This window comes from Xiphophorus maculatus, chromosome 10 (genome assembly GCF_002775205.1).
Source record: "Xiphophorus maculatus strain JP 163 A chromosome 10, X_maculatus-5.0-male, whole genome shotgun sequence".
NCBI classification, from domain to species: Eukaryota; Metazoa; Chordata; class Actinopteri; order Cyprinodontiformes; family Poeciliidae; genus Xiphophorus; species Xiphophorus maculatus.
Window position 1 is genome coordinate 2,136,018 of NC_036452.1, and position 22,162 is coordinate 2,158,179.

Here is a 22,162-nt window from a genome sequence, read left to right on the forward strand (position 1 = left end):
TTTGAAACTGGTAAATAATAAAAAACACCAGTATCTACAAAATAGTTTAAAGCTGGAATTTAATTTAAATGGTTTAATGTGATTCGGTTTTAATGTGATGCAGTTCTGCTGACCGTCAGAAGGGGGCGCCAGAATGCTGTAAATCAGGGGTCTCAAACTCCAGTCCTCGAGGGCCGCAGTCCTGCAACTTTTAGATGAGCCTCTGCTGCACCACCTGACTAGAATAATGAGGTCATTAAGGCTCTGGAGAACTGATCTACACAGGAGGAGGTAATGATGCCATTTCATTCCAGTGTTTTGTACCTGTGGCTCATCTAAAACCTGCAGGACCCTGGAGGACTGGAGTTTGAGACCCCTGCTGTAAATACTTCTACTAGCAGTTCAGTGGCTCATTATTATGAAACGAAACATCGCCCTGTTTTTTTTTTTTTTTTACTGTAAGTAAGCTATTGGCTTTGAAGAAAGTCATAAACAATTATCTGGATATGATTATAGTGACTCAGTGGTGTGACACTGTTTTAAGTTTAAGGCAGCATAAATAAAAAGCAAAAACTTACGAATGTATGTGTGTATTTATATATGTGTCTTAGGGACAGTGAAGATGTATTAAAATCACTGTAAAGTAAATTTCTTACTTATCAGAAATTTTAGTAAATATCTGCTAAAAAATAAAAACATTTCTAGTAAAAACAACATATTTTCTCAGCCACAAAAGTTGAAAATTTGCTAGAAAAAATTTGTGACTAATCTCAGAAATTTTCTAGAAAAAAGGGAAATTCTTGAGTTTCAAAAGTCAAAATTTTAACATTTGAAGGGTTTTTCTATGAAATTTTCAACTTCTCAAACTCAGAAATTTGGATGATGAAAATGCGTGAACGCATGAACGATCTCTTGTAGCCGTCTGAATTACAGTAAATATATTTGGTTTTATTTTTAAAGATTTATTTTATTTTATTTTTGGAAGAAGATGCGTATGTATGCCTTTTTATGATCTAAACATGATTCTTCGGGGGTGGCCATATTTCGAGAGGGTGTCATGGCCCCCTCGGCCCCCCCCTTGGTATCCCCCCTGCCCTAGCCGACCTAAAACACAACAAACGGTTTAATGCGGTTTAAAATTTTCCAGTGAGCAGAAAAGGTTATATATATATTTTAGAAACACTGTATGTAAATATGCGGTTTCCATTGAACATCGGCGTTATGTTGTGTAAAACAACTTCCGGTGGAAAGCTGCTATGGAACCTCACACTGCGGGGTATTTTCTATGCGTGCGTCTGACGTCATCGCTGAGCGTTTGCGGCTGGAGGAGGCGGAGGAGGAGGAGGAGGAGGAGGATGGGACACTGCTGATGCTGATGCGAGAGCTTTCTCTGTCTGTGATCAACATCGGTGGACAGAACCTCGCATCATGGATCTACCTGATCTCATTTGAACACCTTAGTTTTATTTTTCTGGAGAAGGAGAGGCGATGATCCGGAGAACGACGCCGGATCTGAGGAGGAAATAACGGTTTCGACTCGTCACTCTTCTCTTCTCCTGGCCTGTCTCGGCTGACACAGGTGGACAGAGCGGGGAGGGGGACGTTTAAAACAAGGAAACGGAAGGAAATGAAGACATAGCGTTGGATTATAAAATCCAAAAAGGAGAAACTGACCATTTTCGCTAATTAGGGCTAAAATGTTAACCTGTTAGCAGTCTGGTGGGCTAATTTGTGTAGCTAGTCGGCTAGCAGCCGCCTCGACCAATGGCCGCGGAGAAGGTAGATGCTCGAAGGAGGAGTTAGAGCCAGTTGTCCGGCATAAACACGGCGGCTCCGGGGCTGAACAACCCCAGCAGCTGGAGCTCGTTTCGGCTTCGTGTAGCGCTAATTACCGTTTGAGGCTCAGCCGCTGGTGCTGGTTTCGGCTCGGAGGCGTCATGTCGGCGGTTTAGCGGCTCGCAGGCCGTGAGGGAAGGAAGCGTGCTGATGTTGGATGTTTTCTGGCTCAGCAACCATGACAGAAAACCAGGCTGTGAGTGAAAACATGTCTTATGCGTTAAGGTAACGTTTTAGAAGTGTGGGTTTGGTTTTTGTTTTAATAAACGGAACTGATATTTTGACTCTTGTTCACTGGAAATTCAAAGTTTCAAGCATTGAAAACATGGCAGTGAATTTGAAAAGCTGCTTCCTAACGATAGAGGTTGTGTAGATGGAGCCTACAGTTGTTTCTGGCCCTTTGGGGCATGCTCAGTGGGAGCCAGAGCAGCCATTTTCGCTGGGATTTCAACCAGTGGATCCAGACTGTGGAGGTGTTCTTAGTCCCAGCAGTACTGGTCAGACTGGTTTGGACTTCAGGAAAGGTGACTATGACGATGCAACGCCTCAGAAAAGTGTGGAAAAGCCTGTGGACCTGGAGGACCTCATCACAGTCTCGGCTTTTTCCTGTGGGGATCTGCAGCTGGAAGGAAAACAAGCCAGCGCTTATCTGCAAGGGTTGACTTTAACTGAAAGTTTTGAGGAAATCAGCGACAGCACTTTGTCGTGGCTCTTCTCTCCAACTCTGACTGATGTGATGGGGAAGGAGTTGACTTTAAAAGCAGATTCCCATGAGGAATCCAACGCCGTCGCTGATCAGGGCGACCTAATAAGCCTCGGCTCTCCTTTTAACATCTCCAGGAGGAATTCTGGAGAGCCGTTTCTGCTGGTTGACCTCTCTGGGGTCACCCAGGACTCGCCCAGCGAGTTAAACTCTCAGATTGCAGAGGAGCAGGCAGCGCTCCCTCCCTCTCAGACTTTGTCACCTGAAACCGGAGACAAAGGTTTATTCCCTGATCAAGTGACTGATCTGCCTTTAACCAGCAGCTCTGCTGAGAGCTGCCATTCGCCACCTTTGTTGGATTTTGACAGTCCTGCTTCTGTTGTACCACAAAATGAGGCTCAGTCTGCTGTAATCGGCCATGTTCCTTCAGAGGAAAGGAGTGAAAACGATGAAGACTCTGTGGATTTGATGGAAGACCGAAGTAGTTTCGCTGCTAAAACGCGATCAAACCAGGAGGAAATGGCTCTGGATCTGTATTTGACTGCTGAGGAGGTTCATGATGATGATGATGGTGGTTCAGAGGAGAGGCAGCATCAGGTGGCGTCTTTTGATTTAAACCTTCCTCCTCCTCCGGCGGCAGCGGGAAACGCCAGACAAGACGACGTGTCTTCTCTGAAAGCGGTGTTCGACGCCTTGGACCAAGACGGAGATGGGTTCGTCCGCGTCGAGGAGTTTTTGGAGTTTGCGGCGGCCTACGGGGCAGATCAGGTGAGATGGCCGTTTCTCTTTTCAGGAGCCGCCTCTGATCGGAGCGAAGCGCCGAGTAAAATGATCCACAGATCCATTTATTATTGATTCTCTGAGAGTCCGACTGCAGGAAGCCTGTTTAGCTCATCCGCTTAAAAACATCATCAGTTCCTGTCTGGGTTTTAGGTTGTTACTGAATCAAATATACACTTCTGAAACGGTTAATTGGATTCATCATGATTAATCGACTATTTTAGTAAGTGATTAATCATTAACTTAAGTATACAGACTCAAAAAATAGGCCTTTTTCTGGACAAAAGCCTTCAGAGTAGTAATTGAGCCAAAACTGTACAGAATGTATACATATTTTGTATTTAAGATGGGAACACTTTTGTCTGTAATGTTCTTCCCACTGGTAGTTTTAGCTTCACCTGGTTCAGGTTTATAAAAATAATGCTATGGCGTTGTAGGAAACAAAATGTGTAATTTCTTATATGGTGAATCAATGCTGGTATTAGCAGGATGTTTGTTTCTGATGGGGATTTAAAATCTGCCAAGCATGTTGTCATTAATTCAAACCGAAACGCATCAATACGACACAGATTCATCTTTTCATTTCCACTTCCTGTGGTTTGGGATAATCTGGTGGTGTGACTGGTATGTCCACCCCTTCAAGCCTTTATCTTTACTGCTAATAAAATAAATCTGTAAAATATATTTCTAATTTAGAGATTTATTTTGAATGAAAATGGGACAGATTGCAGTTCCAGGCCGATCACTTTAAAAACTCTGATCAGCCAATTTAAACATTTTTAATAACTGACACTGTTGGGTATTATAAGGTCACAATAACCCTAAAATGTTTCTGTTTTATTTGATTAGAGACGTTGAACCACGCCTGTGAAACAATACAAAGTTGTTTTGAACATTTGAGTATTTCTGTCCAAACTTGGACAGTGGCTGATTTTCTGACCTTTTTGTGGATAAGATCGATTTCACGTGTAAGAATCGGCCGAACTGAAGGAAATTATTTTTAGTTTAATTTTCCAATCTGCTTGTTTATGTGGCTTTACAGTAATCAAGAGGCCCGGCTCTTTGTTTGCAAATTTTCTATCCTAAACAAACGTGCATAATCAACAATTAGGCTTAATTTCAAGTAAAAAAAAACCATTAGTATTTTTATCAACCAAATCCACTCGCTTACTTGATTTATAGGAAGCGTTAAACTTTAAATGTATCAGAATTTTTGAGTGATTTCAAATCGGTAATATTTAGAAAACTTTTTGTCCTATAATATACTAATAGGACAACATTTAAATATTTTTTCAGCTTTTTCTTTTGAGTGGTTGGTTATTTATATTAGCATGAGCTGCTGTGTGATAGCAGTCATTGTAAATCAGTTACATAGTTGACATGTGAAACTAGCATTAGCAAAAGGCTGAATAACATCACTGCCATTTAAGTCTATCAATTACTCAGTTTTATATATATATATATATATATATATATATATATACATATATATATTTTTATTTGGCATTTCCTGTTTTTATCCACAGTTTTTACTCTGTTTATTTTTAAGCAGTTATGAGACTCAATGGTGAAATCTTAAACTGCCTCTGGTCCAGTTACTCAGCAGGTCGTTGCTAGGCAACCAAAGAGAGAGAGTGAGTTGATTGCACCAGCCCAGCTAGCTAGCTGTGAGAGGTTGAGCAGCTAAAGCTTTTCCCTACCTACATCTCCCAGAATGCTGTGTGGTTATTGAATATTCAATCAGATGTGTTATCTATTGATATTGATTGCATATCTATCGCGATGCATATTAGAGTATTGCCCAGCCGTCCTTTAGCATCTTTGATGATTGTCATTGAGAGTCTGTGTTGAGCTCAGCTAACAGTTGCTAACAGCATCTTCCATGGCTGAAAGAGGTTAAAATCAAATGTTCAGTAATGGCGTAATTACTGAAGAGTGTGTTGCTAACCTGGTATCACTGGCTGAACTGGAGCTGATGTTTCAGACCCTCTGGTCCGTTTCAAACAGGCCTCACCTTGTTGATGTTGTACCCAGTTTGGTCGCCCTGCTAAATCTTTTGAATCCCTTCTCTCGGGTCGAAGCCCCCGTTTGGCCACACGTCTGTCTCCCCGGTTAGAAATGTGAAGGATTAGGACTGAAATGTTTTCTCATGAGTCAGACTGTCCACCAACTGAAAACCTGTTAGATAACTTTATTTTGAAGGGCTGATTTTCCATATTTCCCAGTAGCAACTTGAATGTCGGTATGACGGCCATTTTCCAACACCCTTTTTAACCAAGCATTGCCTTAAAATGTCACTCATTTTCATGACTTGGATGAACTTGATGTCACACATTGTGTTTTTGATGCCGTCATTTTATTTATACAATTTTAAAGTGATATGTACCAAAATAGACCACCAAAACTGAAACTGAGGATGTTGCTGTGACGACCCACCTCAGTTGTCAACTGGAGGAGATCATGTGACAGACTGAGGTACAGTCATCTTAATGGTTAGCTTTAGCCTTTTTATATTTAGACATTTTATTTGTAGCTCTTTCTGAAAGCTTTGCAGAAATTAAGCACTGAAGTAAATCAAACAAGCTCAGTGGTTTGGTATTAACTTCTAATATTTTGTGTAGCATTAGTTTCCACTAATATTTTTACATGTTTAGAGTTAGCTTCTGGTAATTTATGTTTAGGATTTTAGCATTAGCTTTTGTAATTTTATGTATTTAGCAAATTAGCTTGTGATTATTTAGCTGTTTATGGCTACCTTATGATAATTTTGTTTTCAGTGGTTTAGCCTTAGCATAACTAAGATTCTTCCCTTATGAGTAAGTGGTTAATGAAGCTAACATTAACTACTGCCTATTTTAGCACAAACATGTATTCTCCATTACAATCGTGGTAGCCATTTTGAAAAATGTCTGCCAGAAAAAGGAAACGCAGGATCAAGAAAATAATTTCTATGGTTCAGAATATGTAGCTACAATTGATGCCAAATAGATTCGTATAATTTGTGATTTTAGTTCAGAAATTAATTTTCCATGATGACCACAGTGGCCATCTTGGAAGATCTAAACATTGTCAGTACATATGATTTCTATAAGTCCAATTATATATGATTTGACACCCAAAACATTAAACTGTGGTAAATATTAAGTCTTCCTTGATGAACATATTAGCTGCCATCTTCCATTACTCAGTTATTTAAAAAAAAAAAAAAATCAAGTCCCTGGGAACATTTGTACCAATTTAGGTTGGTTCTTCAGACTTGACAGTCTGCACTCGTCCAGATCACATTAGAGTGTCGGCGCTGATCCGACCAGGCTGGCACTTTGCACACGCAGTGATTGCATCTTTTTGCTGCGGGAAGCAAACGCTTCGCTCCCCTCCTATCAGCTGGGATACGTGTTGACACGGCCTCCATGTTTGACAGGGCTCTGCCCTCATCTGTCCTTGCACAGCAGTAATCTGGTGATAACCGTTTTGAATATCATCCACGCCTGAGCGAGTCCAATCCACAAAGTGTTGGTTTGGACAGCAGCGCCAACAGAAGCATTTCAGCACGCGGTTGGGAAAATCACAGGACCAGAAATGAGTGAAAACCATTCAGACCGAGACGTTACTGTCAGGTTTCCCTGTTCAGGTTAAAATTAAAGATGATAATGACGCCTGTCTTTCTGCCCAGTAGTTGGATTGTTCTGATGTTGGTTATTAGCTGGAAACGGGTTTGGATTTGGCTATCTTTGCAAATTTCCCAGGAAGCCGCCAGGCTGCAGGGAAACATTCATCTGGTATTTGCATGAATTCCGGTTGGTTCTTGTAGGTCAAACATGCAAATGGGGTCAGGATATGTTACAAAGATGGCAGATATATTTATGCTCACACACACTTTATTGTTGAGAATATTTGGTCTGGATTAGATCCTCATGGTGCAACATGTTGGGCTTTTCCCAAAGACTCATGATTAGGCCTGTTGAAATAAATCGATTAATCGCATAATTTTTATTTAATTTATTTTTTTCTTTTTGCTCTTTTTTACCAAAAACAGGGTAAGTCTCCAGTTTTTTTTTTGTTTTTTTTTTTTAAGAATTATTTTGTTGAGTCTTTATAATGAATTGAATATTTAAAATGTTTTCCAGTTCCAGTGTTAGCTCTTCATTAGAATTTTAAGTTGTTTTTTTATGTGTTATGTTATTATGACATTATCGTTATATCACTTTAAAATGGTCTCAAACACATTATTATAATTTCTGGGACAATTTACCGTCCAGCAAAATTTACCATCGTAACCCAGCAGTAAAATTTGTGCATCAGTTTGAACTTTTTTTTTTTTTTTTTACTAGTTTCTCAGGATGTTCAGTATTTTCTGCTCTGAATGTGAAGTAAAATGCAGTTGTAGTGCAAACAGATTTTTTATTTAATTTTTTTCCCTTGTGACCTCATCATTGTGCTGATGACCTGCTGATGAATGCTTTGCCTCCAGGGGGGAATGTCCTGCAGCTCGCATCTTATTAGGGTTTTTCTGCTGAAGAAACCTTTCTATCCTTGGGTCTCTCCCCGATTTTGACCCCAATTCCTCACAAAAGCTGCGGCCGTGTCTCCCTTTACTCTTCCACCGCTAGTCCACAGAGGAATGTCCCGCTGTCAGAAACCACCGTCGTTGTTTTTAATTCCTCCCCTGGAAAAGTTTAAGATTATTGCTGCTGCTTTTGTTCCAACCTGCTGGTGGTTTTCTCCGTCTTGTCGGAGCGGGTCAGAAGTCCCCGCGGTGGAAGCCCGTCGCCCCAGGTTGCTCGTCTCGGTGAGGTCACGCACAGTGGCGGTCTGAGCCGCGGCGCTCGGGCGCGCCCCGCCACCGGTCGCACACAAATAGAGGAAACAGAAAAACCACAATGCTTTGCTGCTCTAACCAGCAGAACCCGCTGCTGCATCCGAGTTCAGCTGAACAGAACATGTAATTCAGGAACGAGTTGGCATGAGATTCTCACGGTGCAACTTGAACCAAAAATAACCAGTGGTGGGACTGGATTACATTTTTAATCCAGTTTATTTGCAGACTCTGTAATTTTTTGACAAAATAAGAAACATTTTAATTCAAAAACAAGTTTTGCAACTAAACTGAATTAAAAAAACAAAACATCTTAGCTCAAGTACAAAAATATTTATAGCTTTTAACCTATAATTTAGGTTATTTAACCATCAGATTGGTGCAAAGTGCTGCTACAGCCATTCAGCTTTCCAGTGATCATTCATGGAACGTCTTGAAACAAATCCGTCGTTAGACATGTGAATTGTCGGGACGCAGTAAGAAATGTTAGTGGAAGTTAGCACCACTTTGATCATTTTTGTAGGAAAATTTGCAATAAACTCACAATTATGCATTTTTTGTGTGAATTTCCACAATTGTGGAATTCAAAAAAACTGCAATATTTGCCTAAAAATAAGATTAATTTTGTTTAGGGGGAAATTTAGTTATTGTACTTTAGAATGGTGAATGAAAATGAGTCAAAATAATCAGCAACAAAAAATTCTGCCACCTGCAGGTGGAAATTAGTAGTCGCTCAACACAATGTTGACCATTTTTGTGGGAAAATTGGTAATAAACTCATAATTATGCATTAGCAGATTGGATTTTTTGTGAATTTTCATGAATATGGAATTACAAAATATGGAATCTGCTTTAATAAAATTAAAATGATTTTCTTTGTTTTAGTCAAATACATATTTTACTTTCAAATGGAGAATAAAAATTAGATGATTTGGTGACACAAACGAAATACTGCCACCTGCAGGTGGGAGTTGGCATCACATAAAACTATTTAACAATATTTGTGGATTTTTTTTTTTTTTCTTTGATGTGGATTTCCGTGGTGATATTTTGCAATTATTTACTCTGTTTTGGGCAAATGGTTTTAAATGGAGAATAAAATGAGGAGAATTAATCAAATGACAAAACTGGTTTTAAAGGAAACTAGATGAAGAAAAAGGATTTCAGTTATAAATGTTTGGCCCAGTTTATCTGTGGTTCTGCTGACCTTTAGTTCCAGCCCAGATGTAGATTAAACTCTGCTCTACTGGGACCTGCTGCTGCGACTCTTAATAACTCAGATGGAGGCCGGCTTCAGCCGTCTGCCTGCTCTGTTTAGCATCCTGTGGTTGTGAAAGGAAAAAAACGCTTGTTGAGCCGTTTGCTGCTAAATATAACAGATTATTAAATAAAGTCAGGAGCTTGTCGTGTTCTCGCAGCCGAGGCGTTTCTGGATTGGAACATCATGACTCATCGGCGTGCGGCGAGAAACTGGAAGCTAAACACTAAACGCGTTCCCACTGACCTCAGGCAAGTGTTTCCATCATCGGGTTCAACCCAAAGGAAACCTCAGTGAGGGTTTCCTCTGCAGGAAGGAGCATGATGTTTACAGAACCAAACACTGTCACTTCCTGTCGCCTACCTGACAAAATCCTTACATGCTTGAATTTCATTGATGGGTTTTCAAGGTTTGGAAAGTGCTTGGTTTCTGTATAAAGTCCTTGAAAGTGCTTGATGTTCAGACTGCAGAGTTTTGCTGTAAAATTAATCCTAATGTTTGATTAAAAGCCTAAATGTGGAAAACTTTTTACAGTAGAAATAACATGTAAACTGTAAAAAAAAATACACTTTTTATTCTCTTGCCTGAAGTTAAATCAGACTAAACTTGCTTTAGATCAGTTAAAATGACCAAAATTATTTATTTTGCTAACTGCTAGAAAACTTAGCAATAATGTTTATTTTTCATAACTTTCATTGTATATTGTGTTTAAGTATTTAATTTGAGCAGGAAGGTAATTCACCTTAGCATGATTTGCTTGAATTGTTACATTGTAATATTAATAGCTCAGTGACTTATTGATTGTCTTACGTTATATGTTTAACAACTTGTCCTAACTGGATGGGATCCGCGGCCCAAGCCGCCATCTTGGTAGGCAAGCGCAGCACAAAGCGAAGATGAACCAACAACAAGAAAGTATATGGAAAATAAACTTCAGGCTTAATAGCTGTTACTTAATTTTATTGCTTAAGTTGGAGATAACCGAGGCGAGAGCTTCTCTTAAGCTGTTGCCATAGCAACTACCATGACAGTTGGTTATGTTTATCTATCAAGATGGCTGTCGGCTTCAAAGTTTCCAGAAATGTGACATCACATGAGAATTATGTAATGAAACTCTTTGTTTTGTTTTTTTTTTGTTTCTTTGTGTTATTTCCAAGGTGTGGTTTTGGAAAAGTTTGGAAACTTGCCTTAAATTCTTGAAAAGTTCTTGACTTTTCCTGCTGAAACATCGGACCCAGACCCTAATCTCTCCGGCTTGTCGGCGTTACTTTGTTGGGATTTTCTGGCCTCTTTGAGTCGCAGCTCAGAGTTGCTAAGGCGATCAGCTTGTTTTTATTTGTAACTGATATCAGGAGCGAAGGAGAGGGAGGGATGAAGTTCATGTCAGACATTTTGGACTCAGTTTGGTCGGGATCCTGACCCAGAGTCCAGATTTGATTCTTGTGTTCATGAATCTGTTTAAGCCGCCCGTGTTCGGCAGATAGCAGGTCCCCGCTGGCTCCCTGTTGGGATTTATTTCCAGCTCCATGTAAAGAGCGACTGGTTGCCAGGTAACCGGCGGAGCGATGCAGCATGTAGGTGCGCTTATGTAACCCGTTTCCTGCAGCTCCTGCGCTGCACCGCTCCATGCTGTGAATGTGAAACCAGGCAGTCGGCTCTTTTAATCAGCTTTTCTTCCTCATTTTTGACTGCAGGAACTTTCTCCTAACCTCTGGTTTTTTGCAAACATTTTGAATTGTCTATAGCCTTTTTTCCCTCAGAGTTTAAAGACTTTGCTCTTTGTAGTGCGTAAAAAGCTTTTATGAAGCCACTGTTGCACTCAATTCAGGACAGTTAAACACTTGAAATCTGCAAATGCAGATTTTTATTTCTGGAGGGCAGCAGCGTTTTATTGGGCATTTTCTGCCCTGTAATGACTTTATGCTGCTGTCTCTGTGAAATTATGTAGAGTGAACTCTTTATATCATAAATGTTTCTCACCGAAGTCACAAGGCCGGTTACTCATTTACAGGATCTGAAAGAAAAACCTTCCCTTGTCATTTATTACATGATGGTTGAGTATCTACTGCTGCTTTGCTGAAAGTAAAATTTATTTTATTTATTTTTCCTCGTTCAGGTGAAGGATCTGACCAAGTTTTTGGACCCCAGCGGTCTCGGCGTCATCAGTTTTGAAGATTTCCACAGAGGAATCTCTGCGATCAGTAATGGAGGTGAGGTCCATGCGTCTCGTTTCATCAGGCTGTAGTTTAATTTGTTGTTCCTGTTTTCTCTGAAACCTGAAGACGGATGATTCTGGTATTCCAGATTAAGGCTTAGAATGTAGTAAACTCTACCTCAGATGGTTTTCATCTATAATTCATGATGGAGTCGTTGCCTGTTTGGATAATTATTCCCTGTGCAGCTATACTGGTAGACAGCTGGTGTGATGTGCAACTATGGTAACTGGATTTTTTTCTTCTTCTTTTTTTTTTACAATTTGAAGTAGCTGTGTTGCATCTCAAACTCAAATACCTGAACTTTGTCCCCAAAGTTTACAAAAGAAAAGAAGGAAGTTCAAACAATTTCTTCCATCCATCATAATAAACAAGGATCTTATCCCCTACCCCAACATCTTTAACCAAACAGTGTTTATGTCCATTAAAGGCCCAAAATATTAATCCAATTAACTTGATACAGGTCTGTGAGTTTTATAGAGTACAGTACAAACATTCAGTAAACAAAAATATCAGTGGCTGTTGAATCTGCAGAAACCTCTGACTGAAAGCTGTTACTGTACGACGGTCTCATAATTACCACGAAGGCTAGCTCTGCTAATCCACGTCATTTGCTTTTGCCGCTCCTCTTTAAGGGAGCATTCACACTAACGCTGTTTGGTCGCTTTAACCAACTCCAACTCCAATCCATTTGTCTAGAAAGTCCGGTTTGGTCGGGAAGTGTGAACGTGAAATCGATCTCTGATTAGGACAAAAGAACCGAACTCTGGTTCTACTAACCTCGGTCTGGGTTGGGTTGAAGTGAACTCTGTTTCAGTTTGGATGCATATGTGAAGCCGACCTGTAGACCGCTCCAAAAGCAGGAAATGGACTACAACGCAGGGCTTTCTGGGTAAATGCCACCAAAACAAACCTAGCATTAGCAGGAGAAATGGTTGGTGTTTTTTTTTTTTTACTAAAGACAAACGAGAAAACCGCTAAAACGCCTCCATTTTTATTTACATTTTGTGAAGAAGGAAGCTGTGCTCAGCGTCTTCAGAGGTTTCTGTCGTTTCCTTTAGTGGTTCTTGGTGCAGCGCCCCCACAGATCAGGAGGGGAACAGGTTTCTCAATAAGTTTGGTTTGTTTGATTCAGTGCAGTGAAAGAACAGCAGCAGCTGGAAATGTAACAAATGTTACAATTTTGATCTCCAATCGAACTGAATCTGCTGAACCTGCAACTAAGTCTGTCAGGTTGGAGATGTTGGAGTAGGGGATAAGATCCTCCTTCATTATGATGGATGGAAGAGAAGCTTTGAATTTCCTCCTCCTCTCTGTGCATCCATGAAGCCTCATTTTCAGGTATTTAAGATGCTGATGAGCTTCTCCCAGTTCTAAAAACGTTACCTTGTTGCCACGGTTACGCTTCATAACTGTCCAATGGAAAAAGAGTAAAAAAATCCTTCCAGCTTACGGCATCCAGAACCGAAAGCCATAAGACGGAACAAATCTGAGCTAATGTAACAGATCTGTGTTCAACATGGCGGTCTGGCCCACAGCATGACTCCGCCCCTCTCAGCTCCACCCACACATTGACTTGTAGGATTGTTTCTGCGTTGAGTGTCTCTGGTTACTGACGATATGAATAAGTCAGGATGTTTGGAGACACATGGTCTGATTGGCCGGCTTTCAGAGCGCTTGGACAGAGCGTCCTGTTCGCTTCAATTATTCACCCTCCTCCTCTCTGCTTTCCCTGCGCCGGCCCGGTTTCTGGTTCTGACCCGTTCATCTGCTGCTGCTGTAAAATCACGGCTGGGCTTTACAGCCATGTAATGACAGATTCTTATAAAATACGTCCAACGTGAAATTAGTGGTTTGGCCTGCGTGTAAAATGTGAAACTAGAGTTGAGTTTCGGTTCAGGATTCCCACACGACTGATTAACAAAAACCTGCTTTAATTTTTATCTGGATAAATCCTCATCTGATCCCCCGGATCCATTTACTCTCATTGTGTCCAGGATGGAAGGAAAAAGGAGCCAAACCTGCAGATCCAGCCTGACGTGGCTCCCACTGCACCATGAAGAGCTTCCTTTAATCTGACCTCACAGCCATGAAAACACTTTAATGTCTTCTAGGTGAACTTTATGCAGAAAACTGCAGTTTTGTAAGAAAACTTAATAACATTTTTGACAGTAAAACATTATTTATGGTTGAAACACTTTTTTTTCAGTCTGATGAATCAAATTAAACTTTTCTTGTTTTTGAGAAGTTAGAATCACCAAAATAATATCTATTTGCTAAATTACCAAAAAAAAAATGTTTTTAAATTAGAAAAACATTTTATTAAGGAATATTTATTATTCCTTAATGGCTCATTGACTTATTGATCTGTGCAGTCAAAATAAAGGTTGGCTTATATTTTATGTTAGACATTCTTATTGATTTAGTTTAAATTATGGTTTTGTTCTTAGACCAGTCGGGTGCAACAGACATTTCAAAACATAAAAATGTTACCTAGTCAAATTCAAAAGTACTTTATTGATCCCAAAAGGGATTAAATGCAACTCTTTTAGAGTTAACGCCTCGCTCTAGATGGTGATGGCTGTGGGCAGGAAGGATCTCCTGTAGCAGTCTGGATTACAACACATTTGAAGAAGCCTCTGACTGAAGACACTTTTATTTTTTTCCCAATAATGATGCAGTCTGAGGCGTCTAAAGATTCATTTTTATGGTTCCACTTTACAACTTATCAACGACTATAGATGAATTGATAACATGGCTATTAACTATTACACTCTTTATAAATCATTAATTACTTATTATGTCTTAAGGGTGAAAATTAGATTACATAATAAAAAATTACATTTACAAATGCTTCATGTGTTTACAAGGTAGAATAACAACTCTAGATAAAATATCTAAACAAACTATTTGGTAAGAATCTGTGATTGTCTCCTCTTCTAATTAATGCATAATAAACGGTTATTAATGATTTATAAAGTGGTAACATATCTAAAAGCTATTGGCCATCTACAAGGGAAACATTATTGCAAAATGGAACCATTTTTAGTTTTTTTGTTCCAGCTGCAGGATGTAAAATACTATCAGAAGATATTACCATCAGTAAAAAAAAACTATTATATTGAAACTGGTGATTAGAAATTAACTGAAAAAGTAAACCTGCTGCTGAGAAAGTTAGAAAATGTTAGAAAACTGTTAGATTTTTGCAGTAGTGAAGTGAAGGAGGCGTGTTGGATGAAAGTGTTGCCCCGGGCCGTGGAAATGCCTCGCTCCCCGCTGAGACTGGAATGTCTGAAGCAACGTTAAATATTCTCACTTTGACGTCAGACCAGGTTCTGCAGGCGTGTCGGGTCCATTGCCACTGGAACCAGTTCATGTTGCTTCCTCCCAGTAAGGTGCCGTTGGCCGCAGTGGCTGATGGGACGCGGCTCAAGTTACGGCTGCTGCTGCGGGTCTCTGCTGTGACCTCACAACTGGCCTCTGGTTCGCCTCAGACGGAGGTCATGTCATGTTTACCGTCGCGTCTTACTGCTGACCAACCTGCCCAACCAGGACATCTGGGGCTGCAGTGCGCTGTAAAAACATTCACACCAATTCAACTACCTTGTCACGTTACAACAACCAAACCTTTGTGTGTTTTTATTCTCGCTTAATGTGATGAAGCAGCAGAAAGTTGTGCAAAGTTATAAATTAAAATCCCAAAGGTGTGGAGTGCATTTTTTAAACAGCTGCAGGCTTTTCTGAGCTTCAATCCAGATTTTCACAATCAAAAATCTATGAACATTAAAATTCAAGTCTTTCCACATATTATTGGTAAAAATTGGATTTAGACTTGGACTAGGCCAAAGTCAGGCTGGATATCCCTTGATCTCTTGATTTCATGTGGCTCCATGAAATCTTTCCATTTCAGCTTTTTGTTACTGGTTGTGTTGGTTGCTGAGCAATAAATCAATTTGATCGATTATTAAAATTTTCTACTTAAAGATAAAATTTTTTGGACAATCTGGATTTTTAATTTCTTTTTTTTTTTTTTTTTTCTCCCTGCTATTTTTTGGGGTCTCATGATTCAGTGACGTCAGGCCGCCATCTTGTTTTTCTGTTTTAGCTGAACCTGTAATTCAGGTCAACTTGATGAAAGGATGAAGAACATGTTAATGTTTCTGCAGTTTTCCACCCAGAGCAGAACGTAAACAGAGGACTCCTGCCCTCATGTTACCTGTTTGCACATCAACAGCCGCTCCTCCATGTTTGCTCTGCTTCTGTTTGTTTCTGTTGCTGCTGCGCACACCAACACGCCTCCCTGCTCTGTCGGCAGGTCCAGAACCGCAGCTCTACAGCTACAACCCAGGGGACGGCGCCGGCGGCTGCCCAGAGGATTACGACGAGGTGAGACGTCCTTTCTACTTCCTGTTGGACTAGTTGGTCCCTTCCACTTCCTGTTGGGTCCCTTCCACTTCCTGTTGGTCCCTTCCGCTTCCTGTTTGTAGGGACCCATGGCCTGAACTCCGTCTGCCCTCGGCTGTCGTTACCGTGCCGACGGCTGTGCAGGCCCAGCACCATCCTGGCGGGTTTGGCTTCTGGCCCTCGAGGCGTTGGGTTTCCCTTGACATAAAATCGACCAGCTGGAATGCGCAGCAGTGTGTGAAGTTGTGTGAATGTGTGTGTGTGAGGTTGTGTGTTTCCAGTTGTGGTCGACATTTCTGGAATTCCTGCCTCCGTTCGGGTTCAGGACTTTGTATATTTAACCTGCGTTATGCAGAACCGACAGTTTCTGCTGCTCTGGGCCTTTTTACTGAGCTGCAGTGTTGGTGCCCCCTGTTGGCCATGGCTTGAACTACAACTCTTCTGCAAATGTTTTCCTGACCAATCTGGGATTATTTTGAGTTACAGTTGAATAAGTCTGCTTAAAAAAAGAAATGTTTATTAAATGAATGTGATGATTAGTTACATAATTATATATAGCTTGCCTTCCTGTTTCATTGAGATTCTTTTCTCACTAAGAATCACTGAATATTGGTGCTGGAACTAATAATTTAGTAATATTCTGACTAATTGATCGGATTAAAAAAATGGCACAGTGTGCAGATTTTTCTTTTAACCACTTAAACCCTTATACAAAATTTAAAAATACATTATATATATATATATATATATATATATATATATATAGATTTTTTTTTAGGTATTTTATTGCATAAATGTAACAACATATTCCTAAAATGAATTGAATCTGGTGAAGCTAAAGCTATGCTCTTTGTGGAGTTTTGGCTAAAACATGTCGACAGATGAATGTTTATCTTAAAAAGCAACATGTTAATATTTTGTACAGTTTTGGTTCAACTGCTCTCAATACGTTTGGTCTTTTTTCTTCTGTAGCAATTAATTCAATAATTGACAATAATTTCAAAAGATTAATTGTGATTAATGGATTAGTCATTTTAGTCCTTTTACTATTAAAAGTTGATTTTCTTCATGAGGTCCACACATCAAAAATTACACTAAAATTATAATAACCCGATAGCAATAACAAAACTAAATGCAATCAAAAGCAACCATTAATCATCATAAATGATGTATGTGAGAATGTGGCTGTTCTTTTATTTTTTTTGCCAGTTTGTTGATTTTTGCGTTGTGTGTGAATTGTGAGACAGTTATTTTTTGTTTTTGGGCATGTGCACCGACTGATGGCACCCTTTGAATTTTGTTGTCCTTGTGACAATGACAATAAAGATTTATCTCATCTTATCTTAATATTAGAGATATTACAAAATAAGTAGGACTGTCATGGTAACAAATTCTCCTGGACGATAAATTGTCTGAGAAGTTATTGCGATAAATGATGATATTGTTTTGAAACCATTTTCAAGTGATGGTAATATTGGCATAATGATGCAAGAACACATTCTCAAAGATCAATGAACTTAAAATCCTTGTGAACATTTAACATGTAGCCAAAATAAATGAAACGGAAACAACAAATAAAATGAATTGTGATAAAAGGCCAGTTGAGACCAAACATCAGAGTGAAACTTTTATCATTCAGTTTTTAGTAGAAAGAGAAAAACAATAAATGTTGCAAATGGAAATTGAGTTTGTTTTAATGGACTTATTGCATATTGTGACAGGCCTAAAATAATAAATCCCAAAGAGCCCAAACACTCAAATAAAAGTGAATGCAGACTCTCTTCAGTTCAGATTATTACAGCTGGGAAAAGATGGGGAGAAACGGGAGTGAAGTTTTTCTCCTGGGGAAACGCTCCAGCGGCTCCGCTTGCTGAAACGTGTCGCCTGAGTTTGGAAGAAGTTCGGCCCTGACCTGCGTCCGCCGCCGCCTCCTCGCTTTTTTCCTTTTGGGGTTTTTTTTTATTTGGCCTGAAAGGCGTCTCTCTCAATGGCTGATCTGTTCTGTTGCTGTTTGCTTTGAAAACACGGCGAGCTGAGGACGTTTGGTCGCAGGAACGCCTCGTCAAACACGCTCAGAACGTAGTTCCTGTTGGTCCCTTCCACTTCACCTGGTTTGATCATAAACAGCGTTGTTGTAATTTAACAGTTTTAGTTTGGCCCTGCATCGCGGCTTAATGATTTCTAGGGCCGGTGGGTTGGGAAGTGGCAGCGGGGCAGATTACCCAGCTGAGACGTGCTGCTCTTTGGACTCGGCTCAGTCTCCTCCCCTCGGCCCGGCCAGCCGCTCAGCCGAGTGTCGCTGCGTTGTCTGTTTTCTCCCTGACATCCTCCCTGTGCCACGCTGACGGCGGGAGGCGCAGGAGTTACTGAAGGTGTTTCATGACGACTCTGTGGGTCAAACCCAGTGGAAAGGATGATCCTGGACATGGCGGTCGTCCCTCTGAGCCCCACTGCTTCCAGTGCCTCCAGTGAACTGGTATGTGGTGGTGTAGCTGGCGTTGTTAAGGTGTCGCCTTAATGTTGTTGTTTGAACCTGTTGCTTCGAGGTGTTAAAGCTTTGCTGATGGTTGGTGAGATAATGAGCTTAACTTGTCTGGATCCACCGTCTCTAAAGTATCGTTTGATCGTTTGTTTGCTTTTCTAAACAATCCAAGTGAAAATTAAGTTTATTTTATTGTAACAGGTTATTAAAGAAAGGAGAGTTTTAACTGCAGAAGTGGGGAGAAATGTTTTTACTTGTCCTAATTCTCTGTTGTTTGGCTGATTAAATACAGGTTGCTGAATAAATGCAGGGCTGCAGCTCAACATTACGTCAGTAATTGATCAATTATTCTAATGATTAATCAATTTATTTGATAAGAAAATATGCAATTTTTTCAGATTAAACAAAAAAAATTTTATTTGCTTTTTATACAATCTTATTAATTTAAAAAATTTAAATGAACAAATTCAGTTTGTTTTTCAATTAAGAAAATATTTTATTTTCTAAAAGTCAATGAAGGAGTTTCTTTAATGAATTCTTGATCTCTTGTTACAAAGGATTCATCTGCAGCTTAAATCCGTCCTTTCTACTTAACTTAACATCAAAACAGCGCAGGACTGATCTGTTTTTATTTTAAGTTACTAATTAATAATTGGATACCAAAAGGTGTGCAATGTGATGCTTATTTTACAGAATTTAAACCAGATTAATTTTATGGAGTTTTTTTCTTTATTTTAAATGCAAAATGTTTTATTTTGTTTTATTTGGCCTATTTACTGCTCTGAATGTGAGCTGTAAACTCTTGCTGACAATTAATAAATTACTAAATTAGTTTATTTAAATTATCGATTAATCGTTTCAGCCTTGGATAAATGCATCAAAATTAAAAACTTAATTTCTTTGTCTGTAGATGAATCGCTCCTCACTTACTTTAATTCAGTTTTGAGCCGATTTGAAGATCAGATGAAGGGTTGGAAGGATTCTTTAATTTGAAAAGTGTAAATCTTTCTCTGTTGGGTTTCAAACCTCGCCGGGTTTCAGCTCTAAACGTGATGATCTGTTTTCTGCAGCAGAATGAGGTGACGGACAGCGCGTACCTGGGCTCAGAGAGCACCTACAGCGAGTGTGAGACGTTCACCGACGAGGACACGGCGGCGCTGGTTCCCCCAGAGATGCACGAGGACGTGGAGACGGACAGCGGCATCGAAGCCACGCTGCACGACCCCGACGATGGGGGAAGCAGGTCTGTAAACGCGGTGTTGGTGATTTCTGTGTTCTGACCCGGCTCTGACCTTTCGCACAGCATCACATGACCTCCGGCTTCGGGTCAAACCCAGGGTTCAGGCCGCCATCTTGACTTAATGACCTTAAGTCCAATGTGTGATTCAGGTTTGGAGAGCGGGTTAAACATTAGAGCTGGGCGATTAAAATTGGACTCATTTCATACCAAATCTGGTTTTAATCAATCAATACATTTTTGCTCACTTTTTTTTTCTAAATTGAAAACTTATTGAAAATATTTTCAATAAGCGTCTGTAATTGTAATCATCCCTGCTGTGGCATTAGGGCCAGATGACGAGAATTTGTAATTACAGAATATAGTTAGTTATCAGAATATGACGCTAATATCGGTTTAATATTCTGTTGTAGAGAAGCTGTAAAACACACAGGTCAAACAAGATGGCCGCCCTCAGCGTACTGACATCACTCTGAACTACGGAAACCCAAGTAGTTCTAAAATGACATTTTCAAAAACCATAAATGATCAAACTCGATTAATTAAATTCAATTAATTGATGAAATTTGATTATTCGAATGGACTCAATTAATCACTAAAAATCTGATTAATCACCTAACTCTAATAATCATACTGCAGGCTTTGGAGCCCCACAGTATTTTCTTTTTTTAAAGTATTTTTAGTTTTTCTCTGAACTTGGATCTGACCGCTGCTTTGAATCGCATCCAGTGCAGAAGTGATGAGTATTTTGTATTTTTTCGTTTGAGCAAGTTGCTTTGTGCAGCAGCAGCAGGAAGTGCAGCGAAGCTTCGGTATCTGCTGACTGGGGAACCCGTCTGTCCGGCTTCTTGACAGGGACGCCTTCGGACTTCCCGTTCCATGTGTGAGCCTTGAATTCCAGGAAGTGTTGATTCAGCGTTTTTTGTCTTACTCTGGCAAAAGCTAATCTAATCCCTTCATTCCTCTCCCACTGACTGAGGCTGACCTGCTGCTGCTGACTGGAGGTTAGCAGATAAACCGTGTGACTCTAGCCTTCGTCTGCTCGTTCCAGCAGCCTGTTTACCAAACGCCGGGCATATTAGACCGTCTGAGCTTCTGTTGTACCAGCAGCTGCATCAGGTTGTAGTTTTCTTGCTAAATCAGGACATTTTCCACATTCTGTCACCTTACAAACATCAGCGGGTTTTATTTGAACTTTGTTTCAGAGCAGAACTAAGGTTAATGCGTTTATACTCGTATGTCAGAATGGATGCGTAAAGGTCCAGAAAGCTGCTGAAGAAATGAGCAACGTTGATCAAAGAATTTGATATTAAAGGGGAGCCGTGAGGCAAAATGTACTTTTTTGACTTTTCCATCATGTTATAATGTTATTCCCTCATCAGAAACACCTGGAGTGTTGCTTTGATGCTTTCATGAATGTTTGAAAAATACTTTAACCTCCATGGCGGTATAAAACGCCTGAGTGGCCCTAGCCCCGCCTTCGAGACGCAGCTCCTCCTCAGAGGGTCGGTGTTATTTTACAGACACATGCTGCCATTTTATAGCACAATCAAGTTACTATGTTGCCTTCAGTTGTTATGAAAATGCTGCAGTTATCAAATATGACTAAAATAACTTCTTGATTTAAAGCCCTGAAATTGGGCATCTGTCTCTTTAAAAAGTTTTGCTTTGATTCTTTCATGCATGTTTGTGAAATCCTTGAATCTCCCACGGCAACCACTTGGCGGTGCTTAAACACCGGCTGACATAAATTTCTGAAGCTCCGCCCTCTTTTCCCAAAGCTCCGCCTCTGGTGTAGCGTCACTCAGTTCCTCTGAAATCGAACATTCAGCATTGAATCTCATTACAAAGTATGGCTTCATAATGTATATTTATAGCTTCCTTCCAAAAAGTAGATTAATATTGACGTGTATGTATTTCTGTTTTTGATATTTATAGCTTTTAAGTTTTGACATTACATCAGTTTAGTGTTATCCAGGAAATTACTCAAGAATAAAAAGGTATTTGTTAAAATGTCTTTCCAGGTTCAGAGTAACTGATCAGATTATCAGTCATTTAATATTCACATGGACCAAAATATAAAGTTAAGTGGAAATTTTGTCATCTTAAGAACTAAAATGACAATAATTCATGTAAGTAACAAAAATAACAAAACCAGACAAAAGAAAATGTTTCCAAATCAGTTTCTTTCGATAAAAACTGCAGGTGTGTTTCTGGTTAAAACATGTTTGTTTTTCATTCAGTGGGTAGAAAATCCGGAAATTTTACTTGTTATACTTCATAATAAAATTACTCGGGTAAAGGAAAAAGTACGGTTGAGTAACTTTTGAAAAAGTTACTTAAGTAAATGTAACTAGTTCCGACCCGACTGTCAAACGTTGAACCAATGAAACTTGTTGTTCAGTCGTGGAGTTTGGTCAGATGAACCGACTCATCCAGCAACATTTAAAGTAC

The 22,162-nt window shown here is 39.8% G+C and overlaps 1 protein-coding gene across 3 annotated transcripts in view; it reads left to right on the forward strand.

The window, feature by feature from the left end:
- Positions 1–1,321: 1,321 nt before the first annotated feature.
- The window catches only part of rab11fip3 (RAB11 family interacting protein 3), a 32,893-nt gene continuing 12,052 nt past the window's right edge, over positions 1,322–22,162 (forward strand). For 2 of the 3 annotated variants that reach the window (XM_023340727.1, XM_023340728.1), the window contains exons 1-4: positions 1,322–3,286; positions 11,489–11,582; positions 15,901–15,971; positions 19,542–19,714. In XM_023340727.1, the coding sequence (XP_023196495.1) occupies positions 2,189–3,286; positions 11,489–11,582; positions 15,901–15,971; positions 19,542–19,714 (1,436 nt within the window). In that variant the 5' untranslated portion in view covers positions 1,322–2,188. Of the gene's footprint in view, positions 3,287–11,488; positions 11,583–15,900; positions 15,972–17,716; positions 18,466–19,541; positions 19,715–22,162 lie in introns of those variants that run through there. The other variant, XM_023340729.1, reaches the window with a different exon arrangement.